The sequence below is a fragment of the Ochotona curzoniae genome, unplaced genomic scaffold (assembly GCF_017591425.1).
Source record: "Ochotona curzoniae isolate NIBS_2020 unplaced genomic scaffold, NIBS_Ocur_1.0 contig_1274, whole genome shotgun sequence".
Taxonomy (NCBI): Eukaryota; Metazoa; Chordata; class Mammalia; order Lagomorpha; family Ochotonidae; genus Ochotona; species Ochotona curzoniae.
This window is the reverse complement of record NW_024465023.1, coordinates 9,559,911-9,585,210: the sequence shown is the minus strand read 5'-3', so window position 1 is coordinate 9,585,210 and position 25,300 is coordinate 9,559,911. Positions and strand designations below refer to the sequence as shown.

Below are 25,300 nucleotides of genomic sequence, written 5' to 3'. Positions count from 1 at the left end.
TGTTTTGTTTTGTTTGAGTTTCAGAACACTGAGAATAATAGAGGAAGATCTAGCCTGTGACTGTACAGTCACATTACCAGGTAGCTGCCTGCTAGTGCTCCCCAGGCCACACTTGTTGCCAGCCGTTCGCGGAAATAGGATTCTTTTATGCTTGACGTACCACGGCAATATCTTTTCCACAGCTCCAAAAATTTGTGGTCAGGGTGTTATTCTAGGTTGAGTTCCTAAAATCTACAGGTACTTGTAATGCCAGGTCAAAATGCATAACACACCACATCTGCACTAGCATAACCTGTGCTGCATTTCTGAATGTTTATATGGGGTTTGCTTTAGGGAGGCCTGTAGATGTCAGAGGAGGGGATCTGGAACATCTGAGCTTAAGGCACGTGCTAAGTTCTTGGTAACACCCACATATGCACACACACATGGAGGAGATGCTATTATATATAGCTAGTGATGCTGTGTTTGGAAGTGGGAACAGGCAGATTTGCAGCTGCAGGAGATGCTCTGTGTTCGTTTTTATGTCCTGAGAGAGCTGAGAACAGATTGGAAACATTACCATACAGCAGACAGTAGTAGTGCTAAGTTTTCATCTGAACCACTCACAGTTGCAACCTCTGGTTCAGCTTACTGTGGCTAGCAGGCTCCCCCGTGGTCTACCTCCCTATTAAAGGCAGGGGGCTCCTGAGATATTTTGAAAAGTAAAAGTATACATGTGCCCCTAATTCTGCTATAAGCACAGACTGTTTCTTAAATAAGTTGCTAAAATGAATCTTTTCTTTTTGAACTCAGGACTTCCTTTGACAATTACACCAGAAATCTCTCTGTTCTACCCACCACCAAGAATTACCTTGAAGTTAAAAATGCCCAAATCAGCCGCAGAAGATTGCCGAAATGGCTCCATAGAGACTGACCACCAGTACTGCTCTCGTGACAGCACCTCTTCTGCTCAGGACATAAGAAGCCTGCAGGCCCTTCAGGAGTCTCTGGAAATGAGAGTGCAGTCACTCCAAAGGCTTCCACAAGAGAGCAAGAATAACTGTTTGCCAGCCACTCTCAGCCATTCCAGAAGTGGAACCAAGGATTCCAGCCCCAGCTGGAGAAGTTCAGCTTTGGAGTTCCACCACGGGCAGGCACAGGGAAAGCCTATAGTTCTTCAGGAAGCCATCCAGGGACAGTCTTCCATTGGGAATGGGAAAAGTCAGCCGGGTGCCAAGTTTGCTGTATCTAATGGCCTGGAGGGCAGCTGGTCTGGGAATGTCTCCCAAACCAACAGCTCCCAGGAGATGTTCTCTAACCAGGAGACCATGAGCACCCCCAACTTGGCTAGTCAATGCAGCTTTAGAAAATCCACTGTGGATCACTTCAGCAGGTCTTTTAAAGAGCCCACCAAAAGGTGGGTGAAGTCCAATGAGGACCTCCAGTGCTACATGAAACCAACTAAGCATGTGACCCCCAGGGAACAGTTCTGGGATATGCAGGTTCTCAGGCAGTCTGCAGAGCAAGCTCCCTATAATGAGAATGAGAATGATGGGTATTGCCCAGATGTGGAGCTGAGTGATTCAGAAACAGAAAGTGATGGAAATAGAGGAAAAGTCAGGGTAAAGAGAGAGAGCTCAGATAGGGAGAATCCTCCCCATGATTCCAGACGACGGGAGTACCATGGTAAAAGCAAGGCACATTCCTTTTCCCACAGTTCAACACAGAGGTGATGAGACACTCTGAAATGATGATGCGGCCTTTTCCTTTGTCCCATAAATTGGGGAAAGCCTGTAGACCAAAAGCATTCCTAGTGTATGTTAGAGGGAGTTGAGAAAAGAATGAGAATTTTCCATGGTAAATTTGCTTGCAGTTTTTTGAAAAGATCACAAGTCTCATTTTCACAAGCACATTACAAAAATTGCACATTGTCCAGAGGTTGGTTTGTCAGAGGTTATTGGGAATAGCTGGGCCCAGAGTATTTGTCAAATAAATACAGGACAGCTTTCCAATTACATTAACACATTGACAAATACATGTATCAAGAGTCCTTGCATCACTAACAGATTTGCAAGAGACCATGATTACCAGACACTAAAACTATTTAACTTTGACAACTACAACATGTGACTCTGAGATCTCCTGTCTGTAGTAAGTTTCTAACTCCACTGGTATCTCTAAACTTTAGAGGGGAGACCAGGAGGATGACTCTCGGATACTGTCAAACTCACTACCCTCTTCCTTTGCTCTGTGCAAGGTTGAGTTCCTTTCACAGTATCTTGACATGTACTGACTCAATATTGCTACTGCCTACCAAGTGTCCAGTGCCTGTTCCTAGAGTTGCTTGTTGGGAACGCACTCATAACTGTTGTATTTCATACAGCTAACAAGTGTAAGAGGCTAACTTGTTGATAGTGTTTACAGAAGTACGAAAGTACTCCTTTCAAGGAAAATGCTCTGATTCTCTGTCTGGTCTTTTGTGAGGAATCCCAGAGCCTTTCCCAAAGTTGAGATTGCTAGGGTATTTGTACCAGGTCAGGGGTTTTGTGTTGTTGTTTTCAAATCAATTTGACTAAAATTAGTTTGGCTGACAGTTTTTGTATACCTGCTTTAATGTTTATAAAGTTTTTATTGAGGTATAATTAAATATAAAGTGCACAGAGGTTAAGTATTCTTACCTGCTTTAATTTTGAAACAGATTTTTATTGTCAAACAGAATTTGAAAGCATGTGTTTAACACATGGATATAATTTAGCTTTGTAGCAATTTTGAATCCAAGGCAAGTTCCCAAACAGAAAAGCTGGAGCCATTTTTTCAGAAATTGCTTATTACTCTGTTCCCAAACTATTAGCCTTGAAGAATTTTTGGGAGAAAGAGAATAATTGTATTTGGGGAGGGTGAATAAAAACATGTCTGCTTCCCATTTAAAGAAAAGAGAAATGTTGCAGGTTTTAGAATGTGAAGCAGAATATGAGTCTCAGCTCTCTTTTCTTCTTAGCCTTAAGTTAATATTCTCTTTCTTCTGGTTTGGGAAAGTGTAGTAGTTATAACATTTTTGGACCAAAAAAAAAAAAAAAAGGTCACATTGAATTGTTAAAAGTTTCTGACTGGGGCAACCAGCCTAAGTGCCAGTCAGTCAAGCAAGGGCCCTCTCGCCATCCATATGGAAAACTGGGAGTTCCTCCCCGCCAGCTGCCACTCGGCTTTTGTCCATAAAGCCTTGTGATGGGGTTCCTTTGCTTTTTGCTCTCCTGTTAAATCGTGTGTATTTTGCTTCTCCCTTGACCACAAATTTGAAAATTGCTTCTGTGCCTATGTATGTGTGTGAACATGCCATAGCATGTTACAGGTGTCCTGTATTTTGTTTGAATGGAAAAAGCTATGAAAATTATCCAACGGAGGAAGAGCCTTTCCCCCGTTGGTGCACTAGATTTCTATGCTTTGTTCTTGCATTCTCCCGGGTAACTGTGCATTTGGCACCTTCATGGAAATGAGATTCTAATGGAGCTATGTTGTAAACTCCTTATCTCAGAGGCCAACGCAAGAGCCGGGCTGCTTTCATGCCGTGCAGTTCCAAGTGAGAGGAAGAGCAGCCATCAGAAGAATGCTTCAGCCAAAATCCATAAGTGTCATCATTGGGAGAGGATTGACTACAGATCATTCCAGTCAGGGAAATAGAGTTATGATATTTTTACAGGATTTTCCTAGGTAAATGAAGGAGCCTTTCTGTTACCCCAAAATACGTTTGCTACGTTTTCTTGTTATTTGAAGTATTACCTCTAAAGCTTCTTTATTAATTTCTTTTCATTTTGTCTTATATGGCCCCATTTTCCAAGATAAACTCGGTCTTTTTTCAGCTGTCTCCTTTTTACCAATACTTTTTCATTAAATTATGAAAACTGCTACCTGCTGTCAGTGTGCTAATTGTGTATGTTGGTGAATTGGTTTTTAAAGAGCTGGTATGTGTCTTTATATATTTTTAAAAGATGTATTCAGTTTTTTAAAAGGAGGAAGGGGAGGAAAAACAAAAGTTCTAGAAGCACAAATTTCATGATTCATGTCAATACCAGGGGACAAAGAGAATGCTGACTATTTTTATTCCATCCAGAATGCATGATGCAGAATGCTCCTTAATAAACCTTAAAAAAAAAAAGACTACAATCCTAACTTTTTAAAGATTTATTTTATTTTTATTGGAAAGGCAGATATACAGAGAGGAGAGACAGAGGAAGATCTTCCGTCCGATGATTCACTCCCCAAGTGAGCACAACGATCGATACTATGCCGATCCGAAGCCAGGAGCCTCTTCCAGGTCTCCCGCGCAGGTGCAGGGTCCCAAAGCTTTGGGCCGTCCTCGACTGCCTTCCCAGGCCACAGGCAGGGAGCTGGAAGGGAAGCGGGGCTGCCGGGATAGAACCAGCGCCCATATGGGATCCCGGGCGTGCAAGGCAAGGACCTTAACCACTGTACCACCGTGCCGGGCCCTACAATCCTAATTTTAAAATGACCAGACACATGGATCCTATCTCTTCTATCCTATCTTTTGATCAGACTCCACAAAGTGAGGCATCATTGACATGGATATTCTATTTTTTTCTCTAATTTTATTTTTGGTGTTTGCATAGTTGAGAGGATGTGCCCATGAGGACCACTGGTGACAGTGGGAAGGGTCGAGAAAAAGGAAGGTAGATGAGACCATTGTTTTCCATTTTCTTTTTTCTTCCTGTATCTGGGGAAAGTGGGGTGAGAAGGGAAGAAGCTGCACCCAGCATCCCAACCACATCAGTACCCAGGGATGGGGAACGGTCACCGGAAATCATTCAGGGTTCCCAGTATGGAGCATGTTCCAAGGGTACGCTCAAGTGGTTTTGATAGTTCTGAGATGCAATTAATTTCGTTGCTCCAAGGATGAGGAAATCCTTCCAAGGTCCATTGGCCCAGATACTTGTCAGTGCTTGGCTGGGAGAGTTGTTTCAATTTGTTCGGCCCTCCATCCTCTGCTAAATGTTCTCTGGAGGCCCCAGTGAACTGTCTAATCCCCCTTGTGCATATGAGCATGCCATCCACTGCTCCGTCTTCAGCAACTGAGGTGGCCCAGTTCTGCACATGCAGTCCATGGTCAGACAACAGATCCTGTAGTTTTCCCTGTAGTTGGAGTTCTGAGTTCGGTGGTTCACTTGGGAGGGTCCCCAAAGAACCCTTATCTGAGATGACCTCAGACCTGACTCCTGTGTGTGCCAGCCATTGTGGGGTCCAGCTACGTCCATCAGCACATCAGCCTGCACACACACTTGTGGTTGCAGTCACCTGGTCAGGTCTGTCTCCAGCCCCATCTCATACACACACCAATGGATGGTGCAGCCTGGCCCAACCCTGATACCACACACTCAGCCCTCAAGTGCAACAGCGTGAATTGCAGCCCAGCTGGAGTAACCCCCAAAAACCCCCACCAGGCCCATCACCAGCCCTGATTTCTGTGTATGATGTATGTGCAACAGACTGGTCCAGTCCAACATCCCATTCAGCTTTTGTATATACCAATGGGTACTGCAGCATAGCTCATCACAACCAACCCCACTTTCCAGCCCACACTTAATGCTAGTGGGTGCCTCCAGCTGTCCAGCCAGGTCCACTCCCAGGTCTGGTTCTTATGCTCATTGGTGGGAGCTGCAGCCCATCAGGGGGATGCCCACAAGTTCCCTAACAGACCTGCTCCCAGTCCTGGATCTTGTACTTTCCAGATGGTTCTGCAGTCTACCTTGACAAGAATTGCCCCCATTTCCAGCCCCTGCAAGCTGACAGCAAAATCCAGCCATTCTGCACTTACTCTGGCTCATGCCTGCACCAGTGGATACAGCTGCTTAGCCCAGCCTGGCTCTCCCCCTAACCCAGCTCACATGCAGATTTAATGAGTGTTGGAGTGCTACCCAGCCTTGTCTGACCCAGGTCCCAGCTCTCACGTTCACCAGCGGAAGCAGTATCCCAGAAGGGGAGTCCTCACTGTCCCCCACCAGGCTCACCCTCCACCCCGAGTGTTATGTGTGGTGGGTGCTGCAGCCCAGTCTGGCATGGCCCACTTTACCTCGGCATTTGCCAGCGAGTGCTGCAGCCTGGCCCAGTCTGGCCTGCCTCCAATCCCAGCTCATGCTGGTGAATTCACATAGATGTTCTTTACAATATTCATTTGGAATCCTGTGCTCATATGAATGTCAAAGAGATTACACAATGTCATAGGAAGACTTTGAAGAAATAATGATTTTCATGATGTTTGAGAACCATGCTTGCCGAAGGTCATTAGGTAAATCAGTAGCGAAGACAGATAAAAGGTGAGATACTTTTCCTAACCTGTGCCTCCCTCCCCCTCCCCTGCCTGTTAATGAGTAACTGTTTTGTCTCGATCAAATGTTAGGTAAAATGCTAGAAAACTGAAACTATGAATACACACTGTTAGGGCTGCCAAAAAGCTATTGGATTTATCCCAATAATGTGTACGTTTCCAATGGGGAGGAAGCAACTTCTAAATTCAGAAGATAAACCAGAAGATGCACACTCCTGAGTTCCCTTCCCACCTCCCAAAACTTTAAAATCCTCGCATGTTTGCTCAGCCTTAAGAGTGTAGGCAAAAATATGTATGTGAGAGAAATAAACACTTCTTCACCACTGACTAACTTGCACACAGTAGCTTCCCTCCTTCCCACCCCCAAAATAGCACAACAAGTTGTATTAGATTTTCATGATCTCAAGTCAGCTCTTCTGTTTTATAGAAAACAGTGATTGTGTGGTGATTTTTTTTAAAGTAATTTTTAGTTGATCGAGACTCATGCTGTGGCAGGCACATTGCAGGTAGCTTCGTGGCACTGGGTCTGGCACCAGGAAATGGAGGCTCCTGTGAACCGTGTTCATTCTACTTCGTGACGTGGCACTGGGGAGGCTGACCCCAAGTATGCCCTGCTCTATGCACTGATGGTTTCCTTTGAATCCCTGAACACATGAACCATCTTGATGAAGTCTCAGCGCATTCTGCCCTTTCTCATCTGGTTAAGATGCATTCGGGTATGAGCACTCCAAGATCAATAACTGAGCACCCAAAACTTTCTACAGAAGAGTTAGAAGATATTCCTTCTGCTGATTCACTCCCCAAGATGTCTTCAACAGCCAGTATTGAGACCAGGCTGAAGTCAGGAACTCTTCTCTGGGTGACCCCATGGGTGGCAGGACCCCAAGACATCTTCCTCTGCCTTCTCAGGCACATTAATAGGGAACTGGAGCAAAAACAGTTGCAGGAACTCAAATTTTTGCTCATATGGAATGCCAGTGACACAGGTGGCAGCTTAACCAACTGTGCCGCAACACAGGCCCCCACCACCTCAAGCTTTAAATGTCCCTCCCCTCCAGTCTTCATTCTTTCTACCCACCTTCTCAGTTTCATTCATCAAAACTGAATAACACATTATCAACCACCTGAAAAAATGGAATTGGCTGTTTAAGTTGAACTAATATTACATAGGTAATCTGAGTTTGAAAAAAAAAAAAAAAAAACTTGGTATTTGCAAGAAAAAGGCTTCCCATCAAGGCCAGCATTGTGGCCAGCATCCTGGTTCCAATCCCAGTTGCTCCACTTCTGATTCAACTTCCTGCCAATGGCCTGAGAAAGCAGCAGAGGAAACCCAGGAACTTGGGGTCCTGTACCCACATAACAAACCTGGGTGGATTTCTGGCTCCTGGCTTTGGTCTGAGCCATCCCTGGCCAGTTGCAACCATTTGAGGGATGAACCAAGTGGATGGATGATCTCTCTCACTTGCTCTCTAACTCTGCACTTCAAATAAATAAATATATATTTATATAAATAAATATATATATATCTTGCCATGATGTAATGAAGTTGCTTTGGAAACTCATACATAGAAATGGATCTTATTTTGGATTTATTTCTCACATGATGAAACAAACTTCATTCTAAAAATGGCTGAAATTGTTAAAATTATAATCTTGGAGCTCTGCCATGGCAAAATAGATTAAGCCTCTGCCTGTGGCACCAATATCCCATATGGATGGTTTTAGTCCCAACTGTTTTGTTTTACTATTGATCCAGCTCCCTGCTAATGAGCCTGGGAAAGCAGCAGCAGATGACTCAAGTGTTTGGGACCCTGCACCCATGTAGGAGACCCAGAAAAAGCTGCTGGATCATGGCTTCAGACCAGCCCAACTTCAACCTCTGCAGCTATTTAGGGAGTGAATCAACAAATCTCTCTCTCTCTCTCCTCTTTATAACTGGCTTTCAAATAAAAATAAGTCTGTTATTTTAAAATATTTATTCATTTATTTTGATTTCAAAGTCAGATATACAGAGAGGAGACAGAGAAGATTTTCCATCTGCTGATCCATCCTCCCTGCCTGTGGCCTGGGAAAGCCTTGGGACCCTGCACCCCTGTGGGAGACCTGGGAGAAGTTCCTGGCTCCTGGCTTCAGATCAGTGCAGCACCGACCATTGTGGTCACTTGGGGAGTGAATCATCAGACGGAAGATCTTCTTCTCTGTCTCTGCTCCTCTCTGTATATGTGACTTTGCAATAAAAATAAATAAACCTTAAAAAAAAAAAAAAAAACAGGCCAAGCTACAGAGAGAAAAAGAGGGAGGGACAGATCTTCCATCTCCAGGTTTGCTTCTGAAATGACTACAACAACCAGGATTAGGCCAAACTAAAGCCAAGAGCCAGGAGCTTCAACCAGGTCTCCCACATGGGTACAGGGTCCCAAGGACTCGGGCCATTCTCTGCTGCTTCCCCGGGTGCATTGGCAAAAAGCTATATCAAAAGTGAAACACCCAGGGCTCCAAAGCGGCACTCATGGGATGCCAGTGTTGCACACAGAGGCTGTTACGCCACAACACTGGCCCCACGTTCCCTCTTTTCATCTCAGCTTTTCTACTTTCCAAAATGGGATTTCCGGTTAATGTTTCCCCTCCTTATGATTATGCAAACAGAGGTAGCCACAGGGGTAAGGCCAAGGATGATGTGAAGACTGTGTTGGTTGTACAATCCTGTGGCCGACCCACACAAACACTGACAAGTGATGCAGCCTTGCCTGGTCTGGCCCACCCCCAGCCCTGGCTCTCGTTCACCCCAGTGGAAGTTATGGTCTAGCAGGGGCTTCCCCAAATTCCTCTACCAAGCCTGCTCCCAGCCCTGGATGTCAAGTGTGCCAGCAGGGACAGTGGTCCTGTTTGGCATAGTATGCCCCCAGTTCCTGCCTTTGCATGCGCAGGTAAGTGCTGCAGCCTGACCCAACCCAGCCTTCTAATCCAGCTCCTGTGTCAGGTGGATTCCTAGAGGTAAATTCTGTGATCCAGCCAGCTCGGCTCATCACTACCCCGAGCTCTCCAAGTAAACCAGTGGGGGCTGCAGCCCCATAGAGCCAAACCCACAATTCCCCTGCAGAATCTGCCACCAAGGTTGGCTCTCTTGCTTTCTGGTGGATGCTGTGGTCCAGCCTGACATGGCCTATCCCTCGCTCTGACACTCCCGGACTAGTGCTGCCCCAGCTTTTGTGTGCACCAGCAGATGGTGGGTGATGCTATTTAGCACAACACAGTTCTCCCACTTGGGTGAGTGCCTTGACCTGATCAACTCAACATGCCTGCAAGTTTCCCTACCTCCCCAAACCACTTCATCTCAGCAACCTTCACCTACCTGCAAGTGCAGTGGCCCGGGGCTATAGAAGACCCCAAATGTAACACCCTCCCTAACAAAGATGCTCTCAGCTACCCCCATTCCAATGTATCCCCAGGCAATTTGTAGCACCTGCCCCTTCCCTGACCCCGCCTCAGGGATAGGTGGTGAGTTCCTGCCAGGAGTTTCCCACCTTGCCCAATTATAAGAAGAAGAAGAAAGGAGGAGGAAGAGGAGAAGAAACTATGCTGGCATTCTGGTATAGTTATCACGAACTTGGCATTAACCAGGCCCAGAATGCCCACCAGCTACTTGTTGCTTTTCTCCCAGCAGTGTAACACTTGCCTAGGTACAAGGCAACCTAGGCAGCTGCCTACAGCTGGGGCATACTTAGCCTTTTAAAGTGTTAATTTCATATTTTTCTGAAGCTGGTTCCCTCTGAATATTTTTTTCCTTCTCTTTTAATCCCCTTGGGTACCTTAAAAGATTAACTGATAAAAAAACATTCAGTTCTTATGTGTATCCTCTAGAAAGATCTTGTTCAGCCAGATAAACTTGAAAGTGTCTAAAGTCGGGGGGTCGGGGGGATGGAGGAAACATCAAAATCTGTTTTATGTTGTGGATACTGAAAACTATGTTTACATAATAAACAGACTTTGTAGTTACAGTTATGACCCAAAATAATGTAATTCCAAGATAAAAGAGACTTTTTAAGATTTGTTCTTTACTTGAAAAGGTGAAGTGACAAAGGGAGAGAGATTTTTCCATCCACTAGTTGACTCCCCAAATGTCCACAACAGCTGAGGGTGGACCAGGCTGAACCCAGGAACCAGGGACTCCATCCAGGTCTCCCAAGCAGGTGGCAGGGACCCAAGTATTTGGGCCATCTTCTTCTAGCTCCACATGGGAGTAGCTGGAACTCCCAAACAGCACTCGGGTGTGCAATACTGGTGTTGTAGGTGGTGAGTTAACCCTCTGTAACACAATACCAGTCTCAATGAAGAAGACCTTTGAGTATGAATAAATTTTTTTAAGTCGGTTTACCATTGTGTCAAAAAATAATATAAGCACAGTAACTTGGTTTATAAAAATCAGTATTGGGGCTGACACATTGGTCAGGATCCCACATGGGTTCCAGTTCATGTCCAACTCGCTGCTTATGGCCTGGTAAAGCCTTGGGACCCTGAACCCACGTAGGAGACTCAAAAGAAGCTCCTGGTTCCTGGTTTCAGATTGGCTCAGCTCTGGCCATTGCAGTCACTTGGGGGGCGAACCAGTGGATGGAAAATTATTCTCTGTCTCTTCTTCTCTCTAAGTCTGCAATCCCAATGAAAATAAATAAATCGCTTTTAAAAATCAGGGTTGGGGCTGGCACAATGGCTCAACTGGCTAATTCTCTACCTGCAAGCACTGGCATCCTATATGGGTGCCAGCTCATGTCCTGACTGCTCTACTTCCAATCCAGCTTCCCACTTATGGCCTGGGAAAGCAGCAGAGATGGCTCAAATCCTTGGGACCCTGCACTCACGTGGGAGACCTGGAAGAGTTCCTGGCTCCTGGCTTTAGGTGGGCTCAGTTCCAACCATTGCAGCCATTTGGGGAGGGGGAGAGGGGAGTGAATGAGTAGATGGAAGATCTTTTTCTCTCTCCTTCTCTCTGTAAATCTGCCTTTCCAATAAAAATAAATAGATCTGAAAGAAAGAGAAAGAAAGAAAGAAAGAAAGAAAGAAAGAAAGAAAGAAAGAAAGAAAGAAAGAAAGAAAGAAAAAAGAAAAGGGGCCCAGCGGTGTGGCGTAGTGGCTAAAGTCCTCACCTTGAACGTGCCAGGATCCCATATGGGCGCTGGTTCTAATCCCAGTAGCCCCACTTCCCATCCAGCTTCCTGCTTGTGGCCTGGGAAAGCAGTTGAGGACAGCCCAAAGCCTTGGGACCCTGCACCCACGTTGGAGACCTGGAGGAGGTTCCTGGCTCCTGGCTTCAGATCGGCACAGCACCGGCCGTTGCTCTCACTTGGGGAGTGAATCATCAGACGGAAGATCTTCCCCTCAGTCTCTCTCCTCCTCTCTGTATATCTGACTTTGTAATAAAAAATAAATAAATCTTTAAAAAAAAAAGAAACAGATACCAAATATTACTTGTTGACATTATTTTTGTTCTTGTCCCTAAAATGGAACTGACCTTATCAAGCATAAATTCAGGAAAAGTAGAGAGTGGACAGAATTTCAAAACCACAATTCTCAAAGCTCCATGCGCTAGGTTATCGCCATTCTCCTATATGGCAGTAAGACCTGTCCCCTCCAGGAGTCACGAGCTATCGCTTTCCTGTTAGTAACAGAGTTCGCCATGCATTTAGGAGATAGTTGCAATCCTAGATGCTACTGATGACAAGATCCCTGCAGGGGACTCACACACTACCTGTGCCTTCATCACCGACAGTATGAGCTCCATGATCTGCCTTGAGACCCAGTGGGAATGACAGTACGGGGTCTGTTAGCAAATGAAATGATCAAAGTCCATGGTATTGATCCTTCAGTCCATGATTCCTAACTTCAAACCTGTTTATTGCTTGGTCCTGATTACCGGGTACTTGTTCCATTGGGACATTTTAAATGAAGATTTCTCAGGAACTTTCCAGAAACTGCTGATTGCAGAAGTGGACTGCTTCAGTCCAGAGTTCATTTCTTGATTGTTCAACAGCCATGCTTTGCCCGTGGTCACTCATGTGGCTGATTGTACTTGACATGCCCCTGCAGCCCACTGGAAGGTCCCTCCATCTATTATCCTTTCTCTTCATCCTATGACTTTTGACCCCTGACAGTCTTATCCCACTTAAGGAATTCAAGCATTCTGATGCGTTTTTCTTAGACCATAGCTGCTGCCCTGATTTAACTGAGTTCACAAAAAAATCTAATCATTGTCCCTTGAACACTTGAGAAAGCACACTTCCTATGTGTGGGTCCCTTAAGAGCTGCCTTCACATCAGTAATCTCAAACTTTGGTCTCATAAAAATTATCTGTGGACCTCAGTTGTCCTTTGACCTCAAAATTGTTCCTGGCATCTGCTGATATTATTACTTACAATCCTATTAATAAATTCTTGCTCATCAAAAATGAGAGCTAATACTGGGGCTACACCTGATTTGCCCTGTTCTGCTTTTCAGGAACTGCTGAACACTCAAGGAATCTGATCACTTCAAGGGACATGGCACTTGCTCATGCCCGATGATCCGTATGCTCCTGGTAGTCTATGTGCCACCAGAATAGCTAGTACACAGAGAGATTTCAAAAAGTTGGGGAAGGGGCAATTCCAAGGTCTAGTAGGTTAAACCTTTGCCTGCATCATTGGCAGCCATTTTGGCGAGTGAGCCAGTGAATGGAAGATATCTCTCTCTCTTCCTTTCAAATAAAAAAATATATATATCTTTTTTTGAAGTTTGTAGGGGGAGGTACTGATGCCATGGCATAGTAGACTTAGAATGGTGCTAGTACTGGTATGCTATATGGGCACCAGTTCATGTCCCAGGTGCTCCACTCCAGTGGCCTTGGAAAGCTGTGGAGGATGGCCCCAACTTTTTGTCTACAGCCATGTAGAAGACTCAGAAGAGGCTCCTGCTCCTGACTTCAGATTGGCTTGGCTCTGGCTGTTGTGGCCATTTGGGGAGTGAACCAGCAATTGGAAGATCTCTTTGTCTCGATGTCTTTCTCTGTTATTGCCTTTCCAACAAAAACAAATCTTAAAAAAAAAAGTTTGTGAGGAAAATGAAATTAACACTTAGGTTTGTTTTGGTGCAAAAGAAATTGAAATCCATCCATACAAGGGGTCTTCAAAAAGACCAAAATGACCAAATGTCACCCTATCCTGGCTCAGAGGAGTGAATCATGCTTCTTTCGGCCCTTTCGTTCTCCTTACCTTCCAGATTACAACTAAAACAATCTCAGAATTACCCCCTATAGCCCAGCAGAATCAAATCCTTGTATTCTGCCCAAATCACTGGATACAAAGCCATATCCTATAACCTATTCTTTGAATAACCCTGTTAGTGGGCTGTTCCCACAGTTTCCAATAGCGTTTGTTCCTCCATCCTGATTGCAAAGTATGGATGACTTTAAATTTGTTGCACTGCAGGTGAACTTTGAATGAAGGACATTGACATTTAGATTATAAGTAAACATCTGAGAACCACCTTGTAGAGAGAGACCACCAAACCAATGGTTCTCCATGTGGGTGATAAGCGGTGCCATCAAGTGTAAAGATGGGTCACAGTATATGAGCAGCTGGTCAGAGAGCCAGGTGAGTCAGTGGAGGCTTGCGGAGCAAGGGGACACGCAGCTGGATCTGAGATTGGCACCAACCCCAAGCACAGGTAGAGAGGATGGATTAGTGGTGGGAGAAAAGCATTGTCAATAGAGAGAATAGCAAGCTCAAAAGGCAAGAAGCAGCTGGTGTGGCTAGAATTTGACAGAATTCAAGAATGAAGGGTCGACAGCTGAATAGTACCCTACATTCATTTTAAGGTGTATAGCAGCCGGTTGTGTATAAACTAAAATTGAAATGTCAATGAAGTAGTCACAGGTTGTGGTTAAGAACTTGCATTTTCTAACATATCAGTCACTCAATAACATGTCAATTAACTCCATAATGTTGTAAATTGTTGTTGATGTTATATTGTGGCTTTTCATTGGTCGGGATGATATTCTGCCAGCTCTGCTTTCAGACCAGAGATGGTCTCCCCAAGAAACTGTTGAATTGATCTGGACAATGAGATGCTGGACTCTATGCATGGTCCATGCTTGCAATGAAAGAAGCATGACTGGATTTGAACTGTAACACTGCAACAAGTTGGAGGAATCCACCATGGGGGGTGGTACGGGGAGGGGCTGGGGGAATCCCAGAGCCTATGAAACTGTGTCATAAAATGAAATGTAATTAATTAAAAAGAAACAAAGAAGATTTAAAAAAAAATGAAGGGTCTTTCATGTTCTTGGCTCCACTGAAAGATAGTGTCATTAGGTTGCATTTTGTTGTTCTTTTTTAACTTTTTTTTTTGTTGGAAAGGCAGATTTACAGAGAAAAGGACAGAGAGATCTTCATCTGTTGGTTCACTCCCCAAGTGGCCATAATAGCCAGAGCTGAATTGACCTGACCCGAAGCCAGGAACTTCTTCTGGGCCTTTCATGCAAGTGTAGGATCCCCAAGGCTTTGGGCCATTTCCTGCTGCTTTTCCAGGCCATAAGTAGGGCACTGGATGGGAAGTGCAGCAACTGGGACATGAACCAGCACCCAAATGGGTTACCAGCACTTGCAGTGGGAGAATTAACCAATTGAGCCATCATGCCAGCCCCTGGGTTGCATTTTCCAAAGATTCAATAACATCATCTTGTGATCCAAGCTAACAAGTCAACTTTATTTCCCTCCCACTGCTGAGGGTACAGCATCACTTTTGTAGTAGTGTTAAAAAGTATAACCAGAACTAACCATGAGGCAAAATCAAGTTATCTCAAATTAGTGATATACTACATTAAATATATATATGTACATGTGTATATATATATACACACACATATATGTATATATATATACACACACACACACACACACACAATGAATGTATGTATTTCTTTAAAAGGCAGAATGACAGACAGGTAGAGAGAGGGAGGGAGAAAGAGAGAGAGGGAAAGAGTGCTTTCCAAATAGCTCAACAGCCTGGCTGAATCAGGCCAGTGCCAAAAGTCAGAAACTCCATCCTGTCCCCCCACATGGGTGGCAGGAGTCATTAGACTATTAGCCACTGTCTCCAAGTGCATCAGCAGGAAGCTGGATCAGAAAAGAGGCAGCACTGTGATCAACAGGATACTAATGTCCCAAGTGACGGCCTAACCCTCTGCACTCACAATCCCAGTCCCACAGTCTACATTTTGGACTCCAAAAATGTTAATGTTTTGAAACAAAGAAAAGCTGAGGGGCCTGGCGCAATGGCTTAGTTGACTAGTCCTCCCCCTTCAAGCGCTGAGATCCCTTATGGGTACCAGTTCATGTCCCAGCTGCTTTGTTTCTGATGCAGCTTCCTGCTTTGAGATCCTGCACTCACATGGGAGACCTGGAAGAGGCTCCTGGCTCCTGGCTTTGGATTTGCTCAGCTCTGGCCATTATGGCCACTTGGGGAGTGAACCACAGAATGGAAAATCTTCCTCTCTGCCTCTCCTTCTCTCTGTAAATCTGACTTTCCAATAAAAATAATTAAATCTTTAAAAAGAAAAAAAAAAAAACAGGAATTCTTCCAAATGAAAGGTGACTGAAGACAGCCCCAATGTCAAGCCTTCGTTCCCAGATGAGATTAAGGCATGAAGTGCTGTTTTCTTTTTACTCCTTAGGTTATAAGGTACAGTAGTGAGGTAATCAGGAAAGTTTTGATAAGATAATACTGTGCCCGTGTTAACTGCCTGATTCTGATCGTTGTGCTGCAGTTATATGTGAGAATGCCCTTGCTTTCAGGAAATGCACACCGAAGCACTCATATTTAGAGCTAAACAAGCAAGATGTCTCAAACTGTTTCAAATACATTTATGCTTGTGAATGACAAACTGTCCAGTGGAGCACAGTCAGGAATTCTCTATAGTTTCTGGGTGATTACTTCTCAGCACATGCAAGCACACGCGCACACAGAGAACTCAGCCCTGTCAGGTGGGAGCCCGAGAGCCAGCCCAGCAGGTTATTTTGGCAGCAGATCCAGGGGGTGAGACACAGCCTGCAGGCAGATGACAACGGTGTGGGCAAGACAGTGGGAAACTCCGAATGAGCGAAGGTAGAGCCAACGCCATCAGAAGGCCGTTGGAGGGATAGGACTGCGATCTGCTGACCGACTGGACTTAAGTTAGGGAACAAGAACAGGCTGGTGAGGTATCCGGGCTTCTTGGCATGGTTGACCCATTGGTTGACATGGTCCCATTCACCAAGGCGAAGTGCCCAGAATTGTGGAGAACACACTGATGGGTTTGGGATAGCTCGGTGCGGCTGTTGAGAAGAGGGTTCATCTAAAGGCTTGGCAGGAGGGATCTGAACTCAGACACAGGTTAGAGAGGCACCAGCACCTAAGGAGGGAAGAGGAAGTGATAGGATAGGAAGAGATTCTCAGAGACAGGGCACAAGGCTCATTCTGCCACTGTGGAGCTGTGGGCTGTGGGCTGCCATTTGCAGCCCCTGCAGCCCCTGGCAGAGAGCTGGTTCAGTCCTGGTTGTTCCACTTTCAATCCAGCTTCTGGTTAATGCTTCTGGAAAGGCAGCAGAGTGCCCCCAAGTGCTTGGGTCCCCCACCACCCACCTGGGAGAGCTGGGTGGAGCTCCTGGCTCCTGGCTCCCTGCTTCAGCCTGGTCCAGCCCTGGCTGTTGCAGCCATTTGGGGAGTGAATCATTGGATGGAAGATTCTCTCTGTCTCCCTTTGCCTTTCAAAGAAATAAAGCAGGGACAAGCACAGTGGCACAGCAGGCTAACCCTTCACCTTGTGGCACCAGCATCTCACATGAGCTCTGATTCCAGTCCCGACTGTTCCACTTCCCATAAGCTCTGAGCTTATGGCCTGGAGAAGCAGCAGAGGTTAGCCCAAGTCCTTGGGATCCTACACTTGCATAGGAGACTCAGAAAAATGTCCTGGTTCCTGGCTTCAGATCAGTTCAGCTATAGCCATTGAAGCTGTTTGGGGAGTGACTTAAAGGATGGAAGTCTCTCTCTTTCTCTCCTCTCTATAAATCTGCCTTTTCAATAAAAATAATTAAATCTTTTTTTTTAAAGATTTATTTTTATTATTTTTTCATTGGAAAGGCGGATATACAGAGGAGAGACAGAGAGGAAGATCTTCCGTCCAATGATTCACTCCCCAAGTGAGCACAACGGCCGATACTATGCCGATTCAAAGCCAGGAGCCTCTTCCGGGTCTCCCACGCGGGTGCAGGGTCCCAAAGCTTTGGGCCGTCCTCGACTGCTTTCCCGGGCCACAGGCAGGGAGCTGGAAGGGAAGCGGGGCTGCCGGGATTAGAACCGGCGCCCATATGGGATCCCGGGCATGCAAGGCGAGGACCTTTAACCACTTGCGCCACCGCGCCGGGCCCTAAATCTTTTTTTTTAATGAATGCTGGAGATCCCCACCATCCGGGGGTCCCTATTCCACTCCTTGCCCCACCCAAGAAAGGGCCCCTGTGGTTTGTTTCTGCTGATGACTTAAACTATTTGCCCAATTGGCAAGTCCCTTCTCTTGGTAGAATCAAGTTTTACTCTGTAATTGGAGACACTGAAGGGTAACTGTCTTAAATACCTCCCAGGGCCAAAGGAAAACAATCGTGGCCCTAAAGTGCTCATTAGTCTAAGATACAAACCTCACATTTTAAGCTGACATTGCTACAACCATATCCTGTTTGCCCCAACCCTTTTGCTGCCTTTAGATATTAACTTCTGACCTTCCTTAATGAGATAAAGACCATTAGAAATCCAAAATGATTGTGATTGGAATGAACTAAGGGCTGTTCAGGATAGTCCAGAGAGCAAAGAATGGGCTGCTGGATCCAGAGATAACTGGGGAGATAACAGACCTTGGATTCAATATGTGCAATAAAACGTACATATTGAATCCAAGCACACCTAGCACACTCCATTCGGGTGCCCAGTGCTCCCTGCCTCCCCTCACTCCTGTTTGCCTCCCCTTCCCTCACACTGCTGCAATGTTTTAAACCTGTTGCAGGGGCCAGTGATAGAACCTGGGATCTCACTGGGAATGTGACATGCAGGGCTGCCCCAATGGTTCAGGCCTCACGATATCTCTTGCCATTGAGTTTGAAGGTTCTATGTCTTTATTTGAACAGCACAGTACAGAAAAAGAGGGAAGAAAAGAAAGAGAGAGAGAGAATCTTTCACCTGCTAGTTCACTCTACAAATGGCCAGGTTGAAGGCAGGAGCCTGGAGCACTCTCCAGGTCTCCCATGTGCGTGCAGGGATCTAAGCACTTGGGCCGCCTTCCACTGCTTTCCCAGGCACATTAGCCAGGAGCTGGACTCCAACCAGTGCCCACATGGGATGCTTAAGCCCCAGTGCCAACCACGCAGGCCTCTCCACATGATTTCAAAAGCAGGTCACATGCAAGTCACATGAGGCCTTTAATCTTCCGCCACCAACAATGTTTTGCAAAAGTTGGCCTCCAGTCATGGAGTCATCCGGGTCATCCCCACTAAGGGGAGACAATTTGTTAACTACTTCATTCTTTCCTTTTTTGTTTGTGGTTAATCAGAACCCTCCCAATCTCTCGAGCATTTTAACAAATTGTTGTTGTTGTTGAAGTAAGAGATGAACTTTAGATACCCGTCCAAACTCCAAGGTCAGCTTTGCCAGGGTGGGGTGTGTTGTGGCCAAGGCCACAGCTCCCCAACTCCCCAAGGTCTGGAGCCATCCACCTGCCAAGTGGCTGGTCCCCAGAGGCACCGGGCCTCTTCCCCGCCGGGCTCGGCTGCCCGCCCTCCGGCGCCGCTAGGACCAGTGCCCGGGTCGTGCCAGCATCCCCGCCCCCTCCCTGGCAAGGAAAGGCCTTGGCAATAGTGACGGTGGAGCGAGACCTGCTCGACCGGCCCTAGCCGCAAGAAACAGGCCGGGTGCGCAGGGAGGGCCTGGGCTGCTTGAAGCGCGCGCCGAGGACGAGGCAGGTTCAGCCCTCAGCTTCCCAGGGCCTCACCGTCGCCGTCGCCGCTGCTGTCGTTTTCGCTCAAGGTCACAGTGCTCTAGCAGATTGTTCGAAGACCCCGGCTTCCCTTCACCCTCTCAGGTACCCACCCGACCCAGAAGCATCGCGGGGCAGGGATGGGCCGGGGGACCTTGACGCCTTATTCCCGCGTCCAGCCACCGTTTTGGGGCTGCAGTAACCGGCAGAAATGGATAGCTGCCCGGCTCTTGCACCACACAGCGTCGTGGGGGGGAGGTTAAAAGTCGCTGTTGCAAAACTCCCGCTTCTGATCTTGGAGCCTTATCTAAGCCTGATAGCACGAAGGCCTTTGGAGTCTGCGCCCACTTTTTACCAAGCAATGAATGTAAAAATTCTACGACGCTGGCCGTGAGCATTGGCCACCGCTGTGAGTTATATGTTGAGAGAGAGGGGGAGAGAGAGAAAGGTTATTGAAAGGAATCAGGCCCCAAGATTCTTTTCCTGTGTTGCATTTCTATTTATTTGCCCACCAATGTACGATGCGCGGGAGCCCTTTCTCAGAAGAACTCCGAGCCCTGGGAGGAGTTGCAGGTGCAAGCAATTTTTATCATTGCTGAAAAGCCACCTCCTAGGGGCAAGTTGAACCGGAGAGAAGCTCTCAGAAGTTGCATGCCTGCTTTTCTTCTCCCACACAGGATTCTTATCAGATCAAGGTTGTCGTTTTTTTCTTTTCTAATAATTGTTATATTTTTCCTTCCCCAGTTCCCTGGTCACAGCCCCTGCCCTAAAGTCCCAGCCTATAATGCTCCTCATCTGTGGCGTTCAGTTGGCTCCGTGCCTTCCTAGGAATAAAGGAATATCTGAGGGGCTGTCTCAGCGCCCCCTGGCTCCATCTCCTGGCCCTATCCCCCTCCCTCCCACCCTTCCAACCCCCACCCCAGCTCCAGGGTCTTTTCCCCGGTTCCTTTCATGGTCTGATTTGAAAAATGGATGTTAGCTATAATTCAGTGTCTGATGGCTGGTGACTGCGTTTCTAAAAATGCAGATCAAAAGGCTGTGAGCTTTGTACCTTCACAGGAGGGGTTCAGCTGCATAGGCGGGGGCGGGGGAGGGGGAGGGCAATGGGAGAAGGTGACCTGCAGACACCCAGAGGGGCCACCAATGAGAGAGCTGCCCGCCCTCTGACCCACCTTGGAGGCTAGGGAGCTGACAAAAAGGGCAGCCTTGTGCTGTCTGAGCAGCCACTGGCTCGCTGAGCGTGACCCAGTGACTAGCGCACCAAGGTGTGGATGCCCAAGTGTCGCCTTTTAGTTATTTTCAAGACAGCTTGAAAAGAAGTTACTGGTAAGTTGACCGAAGGTATCTCCTGTTTTCACCTATTAGCTTTCTTCTTTTTCCTACCTGTCTCCTACCGTGCAATCACGGATCATGTTCTGGCTCCAGGGACCCACATTTTGCCTGTCCAATTTGAATCCCAAACAGGCAAACCCGTGACGATCCCGTGGCTCCCAGTGAGTCATGCCGCTTTGGTTGGACTTCCCAGTGCATATAAAAGTTATGTTTACACTACACTATTAACTAGTATTATTAGCACTATTAACTAGTCTATTAACTGTGCAATAGCACTGGGTCTTAAAAAATACATGCCTTAATTTAAAATACTTTTATTGCTAAAACAAAACAAAACAGAAACAATAAATGGCACCAATTCACTTGCTCAATGCCAGGTTGCACAAGCCTTGAACTTGCCAAAAAAAAGAAAATGCAACATTGGCAAAATGCCCTAAGGCAAAGCCAAGGAAAATGAGGTAGGTGTATGCATCTTAGTAAGATCGGAAGCCAGGTGTTTGAACTTGCATCCTACAATTGCATTTTCTCTGCTAACTTCAGGAGCTGTGCCCTGTGACCATGTCGTCCATTAAGATTGAGTGTGTTCTGCCCGAGAGGTGCCACTGCGGTGAATCTCCAGTGTGGGAGGAATCATCAGGCTCTCTGCTCTTCGTGGATATCCCTGGGAAAAAGCTATGCCGGTGGAATCCACTCACCAAGGCAGTGCAGCGAATGACTGTAGGTAAGGAGAAAGGCTGGCCTCGCATCTTCTCAGGCAGACGCCTGTTCCCAGGGGAGGGGCCGCCACCCAGTGTTCCTCATTCTCCCAGGACCTTCTGGTTAGTTTTTTTTTTTTTTTAGTGTTTATTTTCATTTATTTGAAAGATTTACCAAGGGTTGGAGTGGAGGAAGGGGCAGGAGAGAGAAACAGAGGTCTTTCATCTGCTGGCTCACTCCCCAAATGCCAGCAACAGACAGGGCTGGGCCAGGCTAAAGCCAGGAGCCTGGAACTCCATCCAGGTCTCCCACATGTGTGCAGGATCCCAGGCACTTGGACCATCCTCCCTTGCTTTCCCAGGTGCATCAGCAGGGAGTCCGAATGGAAGTAGAACAGCCGACACTCCAGTAGGTGCCCATATGGGCTGGTGTCACAGGTGGTGGCTTTAGCTGCCATGCCACAATGTCAGTCCCAGGAGCTTCTTGTTAAAGCTTCTTGTTGAAGCTTTAAAAGCTTCAAGGATTGCCATGCTCTCTGGGTGACAATCCAATCCATGACTTTGACCCAAGAGGCACTTAGGATGATTAATTCAGAGGCGTGGCAAATAGTCCCAGTGTTATTTTGATGCTGAGGCACTGTAGGTTCCCTTAGCACCATCAGATAACAGCATCAGCCCTAGCCACTGCATAGCCCACTGGAGTCAGGCTAAGAACTCCATTATCAAACCCAAATCCAGAGCTGTCCTGATCTCTTTGATGGTGGGTGGGCGGAGGGGTGGGAAGGAGAGCCCGTGATTTCTGGACCAGGGGCGTAGCTCTGCTCTGGAATGGGCTTGGAATGACTATGGATGCATTGAGAAATTCTTTGTTTTATGATGGTGTTCTTGAGCGTAGATGCCAGGGGTTCTTGTAACCATGGCAACTCCTTGCATACCTTTCCATGAATCCATTTGGGATTCCACTGCAGACCAACCCTTGCTTGATTCCATCCATCCTTCTTTCCTTCCTTCCTTCCTTCCTTCTTTCCTCCCTCCCTCCCTCTCTCCCTCCCTCCCTCCCTTCGTCTCTCTCGCTCCCTCTCCCTTTTTCTATGAGAGGGAGCAGCTTTCTGACTCACCTGGGAGCTTGATTGCGGAGAGAAGCAAGTGGCTCTGGGTCATGAGGGTGGTGTTGGCCCTCCCCAAGCTCGCTCTATCCCTGCACACCATGGGCCCACCCCAACTCTGCAAAGCCCGCAACCATGGGAAGGATTTGTGGTATCAGCAGGAACTTGAGGAAGTCTCAGGTGACAAGGTCGGGATCCTTGTGACAGATCCTCCCAATGGCATTCTGCAAGGTCCCACCCCGCCCCTCCATGGCTTAAATCAGCAGCCAAGCAGGAATTCTCAGCACACCCACTGCTGCTGAGCAGGGCTTAGGGAATGTTTGCACAATAAAATCGGGTAAATTCATTTCCTGTGACTGCTTGCTGTGGCAATCAGCTCTCCACTCCAAGTCTGCTGGAGCCTGGCACAGTGACATAGCAGGCTAATCCTCCACCGGTGGCACTGGCATTGCATATAGACACCAGTTTGTGTCCCAGCTGCTCTATTTCTGATCCAGTCCCTGCCTGTGACCTAGCAAAGCAGCAAAAGAGGGTTCAAGACCTTGGGACCCTGCACCCATGTGGGAGACCCAAAAGCAGCTTCTGGCTCCAGGCTTTGAAACGGCCCGGCTCCAGCCATTGCAGCCATTTGGGGAGTGAATCAGCAGATGGAAGATCTCTCTCTGTCTCTCCTTCTCTCTCTGTAAAGCCTGGCTTTCCAAATAAAAATAAAACTTTTAAAATAAAGAGAATAGTCTTCTTGTATATGCAAAAAATTAAACCCAGAGAACCTAAAATTTAAAACTACAGAATATAGTAGTATGAGCAGTCTTTAAAACATTCATGAAAAATGAGTATCATGGAAAGAACTGTGTGTGAATTTCAACTTCTTGCGCCAAAATAAACTTGTTTTAATTATATTTCCTCCATCTTTTTCAAGTATTTTTGTATTATGAAGAGATGTGATTGAACCTTTGCTACATCTACATTTCTTGCTATTTATTATTTTTTAAAGATTTATTTCTTTTTAGTATAAAGGCAGATTCACAGAGAGGAGAGAAAAAGAGAAATCTTCCATCTGCTGGTTCATTCCCCAAAGGTCCCAATGGCCAGGAGTTGAGCAGATCTGAAGTTAGGAGCTTCTTCCAAATCTCCCACACGGGTGCAGAGGGGCCCAAGGACTTGAACCATTCTCTACTGCTTTTCACAAGCAGGGAGCTGGATGGGAAGTGGAGCAGCCGGGACACGAACCGATGCCCTTATGGGATGCCGGCACTCGCAGGCAGAGGGTTAGCCCTGCTACTTATTATTTTTATCACACTTGCTGTCTGACAGTATTTGGGGAAGTAATTTTCAATTAAATATATAAAATATGTCCTCACACACATACAGAGAGAAATAAAGCACAAAAACTTAAATTTGAGAGACCGAAATGCAAAGAGAGAAAAATTAAGAAGTCTGTTGTTGATTCCCTGCCCAAATGCCTGCACTGGAAGGCACTGGCCCCCACTAAAGCCAGGAGCCCAGGTCAGTCCGGGTCTCCCACATGGGTGGCAGGGATCCAGTTACTTGAGGCATCGCTTGCTGCCTCCTAGGGTGAACTTGAGGGTCAGAAGCAGAGCTGGAACTGGAACCCAGGTATTTGGGCATCTTTTTTTTTTTTTAATTCAGTTTTTAAAAGATTTATTTATTTTTATTACAAAGTCAGATATACAGAGAGGAGGAGAGATAGAGAGGAAGATGCTCTGTCCAATGATTCACTCCCCAAGAGACCCCAACGGCCGGTGCTGCACCAATCCGAACCCAGGAGCCAGGAACTTCCTCCAGGTCTCCCACACAGGTGCAGGGTCCCAAGGCTTTGGGCCATCCTTGACTGTTTTCCCAGGCCACAAGCAGGGAGCTAGATGGGAAGTGGAACTGCCAGGATTAGAACCATCACCCATACGGGATCCCGACGCGTTGAAGGCGAGGACTTTAGCAGCTAGGCTACTGTGCCAGGCCCAGATTCATTCATTTTTATTGAAAAGGCAGATATACAGAGAGGAAGATCTGTCCGATGGTTCACTCTCCAAGCAGCTGCAACGGCTGGAGGTGAGCCAATCCAAAGCCAGGAGCCTCCTCCAGGTCTCCCACATGGGTGCAGGGTCTCAAGGCTTTGGGCCCTTGGGCATCTTAATGTTGCTCCAGATACCTAGTCCCTATCCTTCAACTTGGCAGAGAGTGTTCCCATCATCCACACAGCTGGATGCCTTCGCTAAGAGATGCAGGAGACATGAGTGTCGACGCCGCCACTGAACTGCTTGCTGCCTTCTAACGTGTGATTTGGCCTCTGCAGAAGCGCCGGTCTCCTCGGTGGCCCTGCGCCGGTCTGGAGGCTATGTCGCCACCATTGGAACAAGGTTCTGCACTGTCAACTTACAAGATCAGTCAGTAGTTACCCTGGCCACAGTGGATAACGATAAGAAAAACAATCGATTCAATGATGGGAAGGTGGATCCTGCAGGAAGATTCTTTGCTGGTAAGATGACTTTCTAGAAACTACTTTCTGAACTTTGGAGGAAATTATGAGAGAACTTCAAAAAGTTTCTGGAAATCTTGCGTAACTTTAAAAAAAAATTTATTTATTTTTATTGCAAGTCAGATATACAGAGAGGAGGAGAGACAGAGAGGAAGAGCTTCTGTTCGATGATTCGCTCCCCAAGTGACCCCAAGTGACCATAACAGCCAAAGCTGAGCTGATCTGAAGCCAGGAGCCAGGAGCTTCTTCCAGGTCTCCCATGCTGGTGCAGGGTCCCAAGGCTCTGGACCGTCCTAGACTGTTTTCCCAGGCCACAAGCAGGGAGCT

General features: G+C 46.7%; 2 protein-coding genes across 2 annotated transcripts in view; both read left to right on the top strand.

Moving 5' to 3' along the window:
* The window catches only part of JADE3 (jade family PHD finger 3), a 43,870-nt gene extending 39,992 nt beyond the window's left edge, over positions 1-3,878 (top strand). The window contains exon 8 of the mRNA XM_040999469.1: positions 793-3,878. Within this exon, the coding sequence (XP_040855403.1) occupies positions 793-1,712 (920 nt within the window). The 3' untranslated portion in view covers positions 1,713-3,878. The remainder of the gene's footprint in view (positions 1-792) is intronic.
* RGN (regucalcin) overlaps positions 1-25,300 on the top strand; it is a 39,588-nt gene that overhangs the window by 3,657 nt on the left and 10,631 nt on the right. Inside the window, exons 2-7 of the mRNA XM_040999481.1 lie at positions 1,697-1,708; positions 12,127-12,132; positions 13,088-13,093; positions 20,567-20,669; positions 21,216-21,396; positions 24,791-24,973. Coding sequence (XP_040855415.1) covers positions 21,234-21,396; positions 24,791-24,973 — 346 coding nt within the window. The 5' untranslated portion in view covers positions 1,697-1,708; positions 12,127-12,132; positions 13,088-13,093; positions 20,567-20,669; positions 21,216-21,233. The remainder of the gene's footprint in view (positions 1-1,696; positions 1,709-12,126; positions 12,133-13,087; positions 13,094-20,566; positions 20,670-21,215; positions 21,397-24,790; positions 24,974-25,300) is intronic.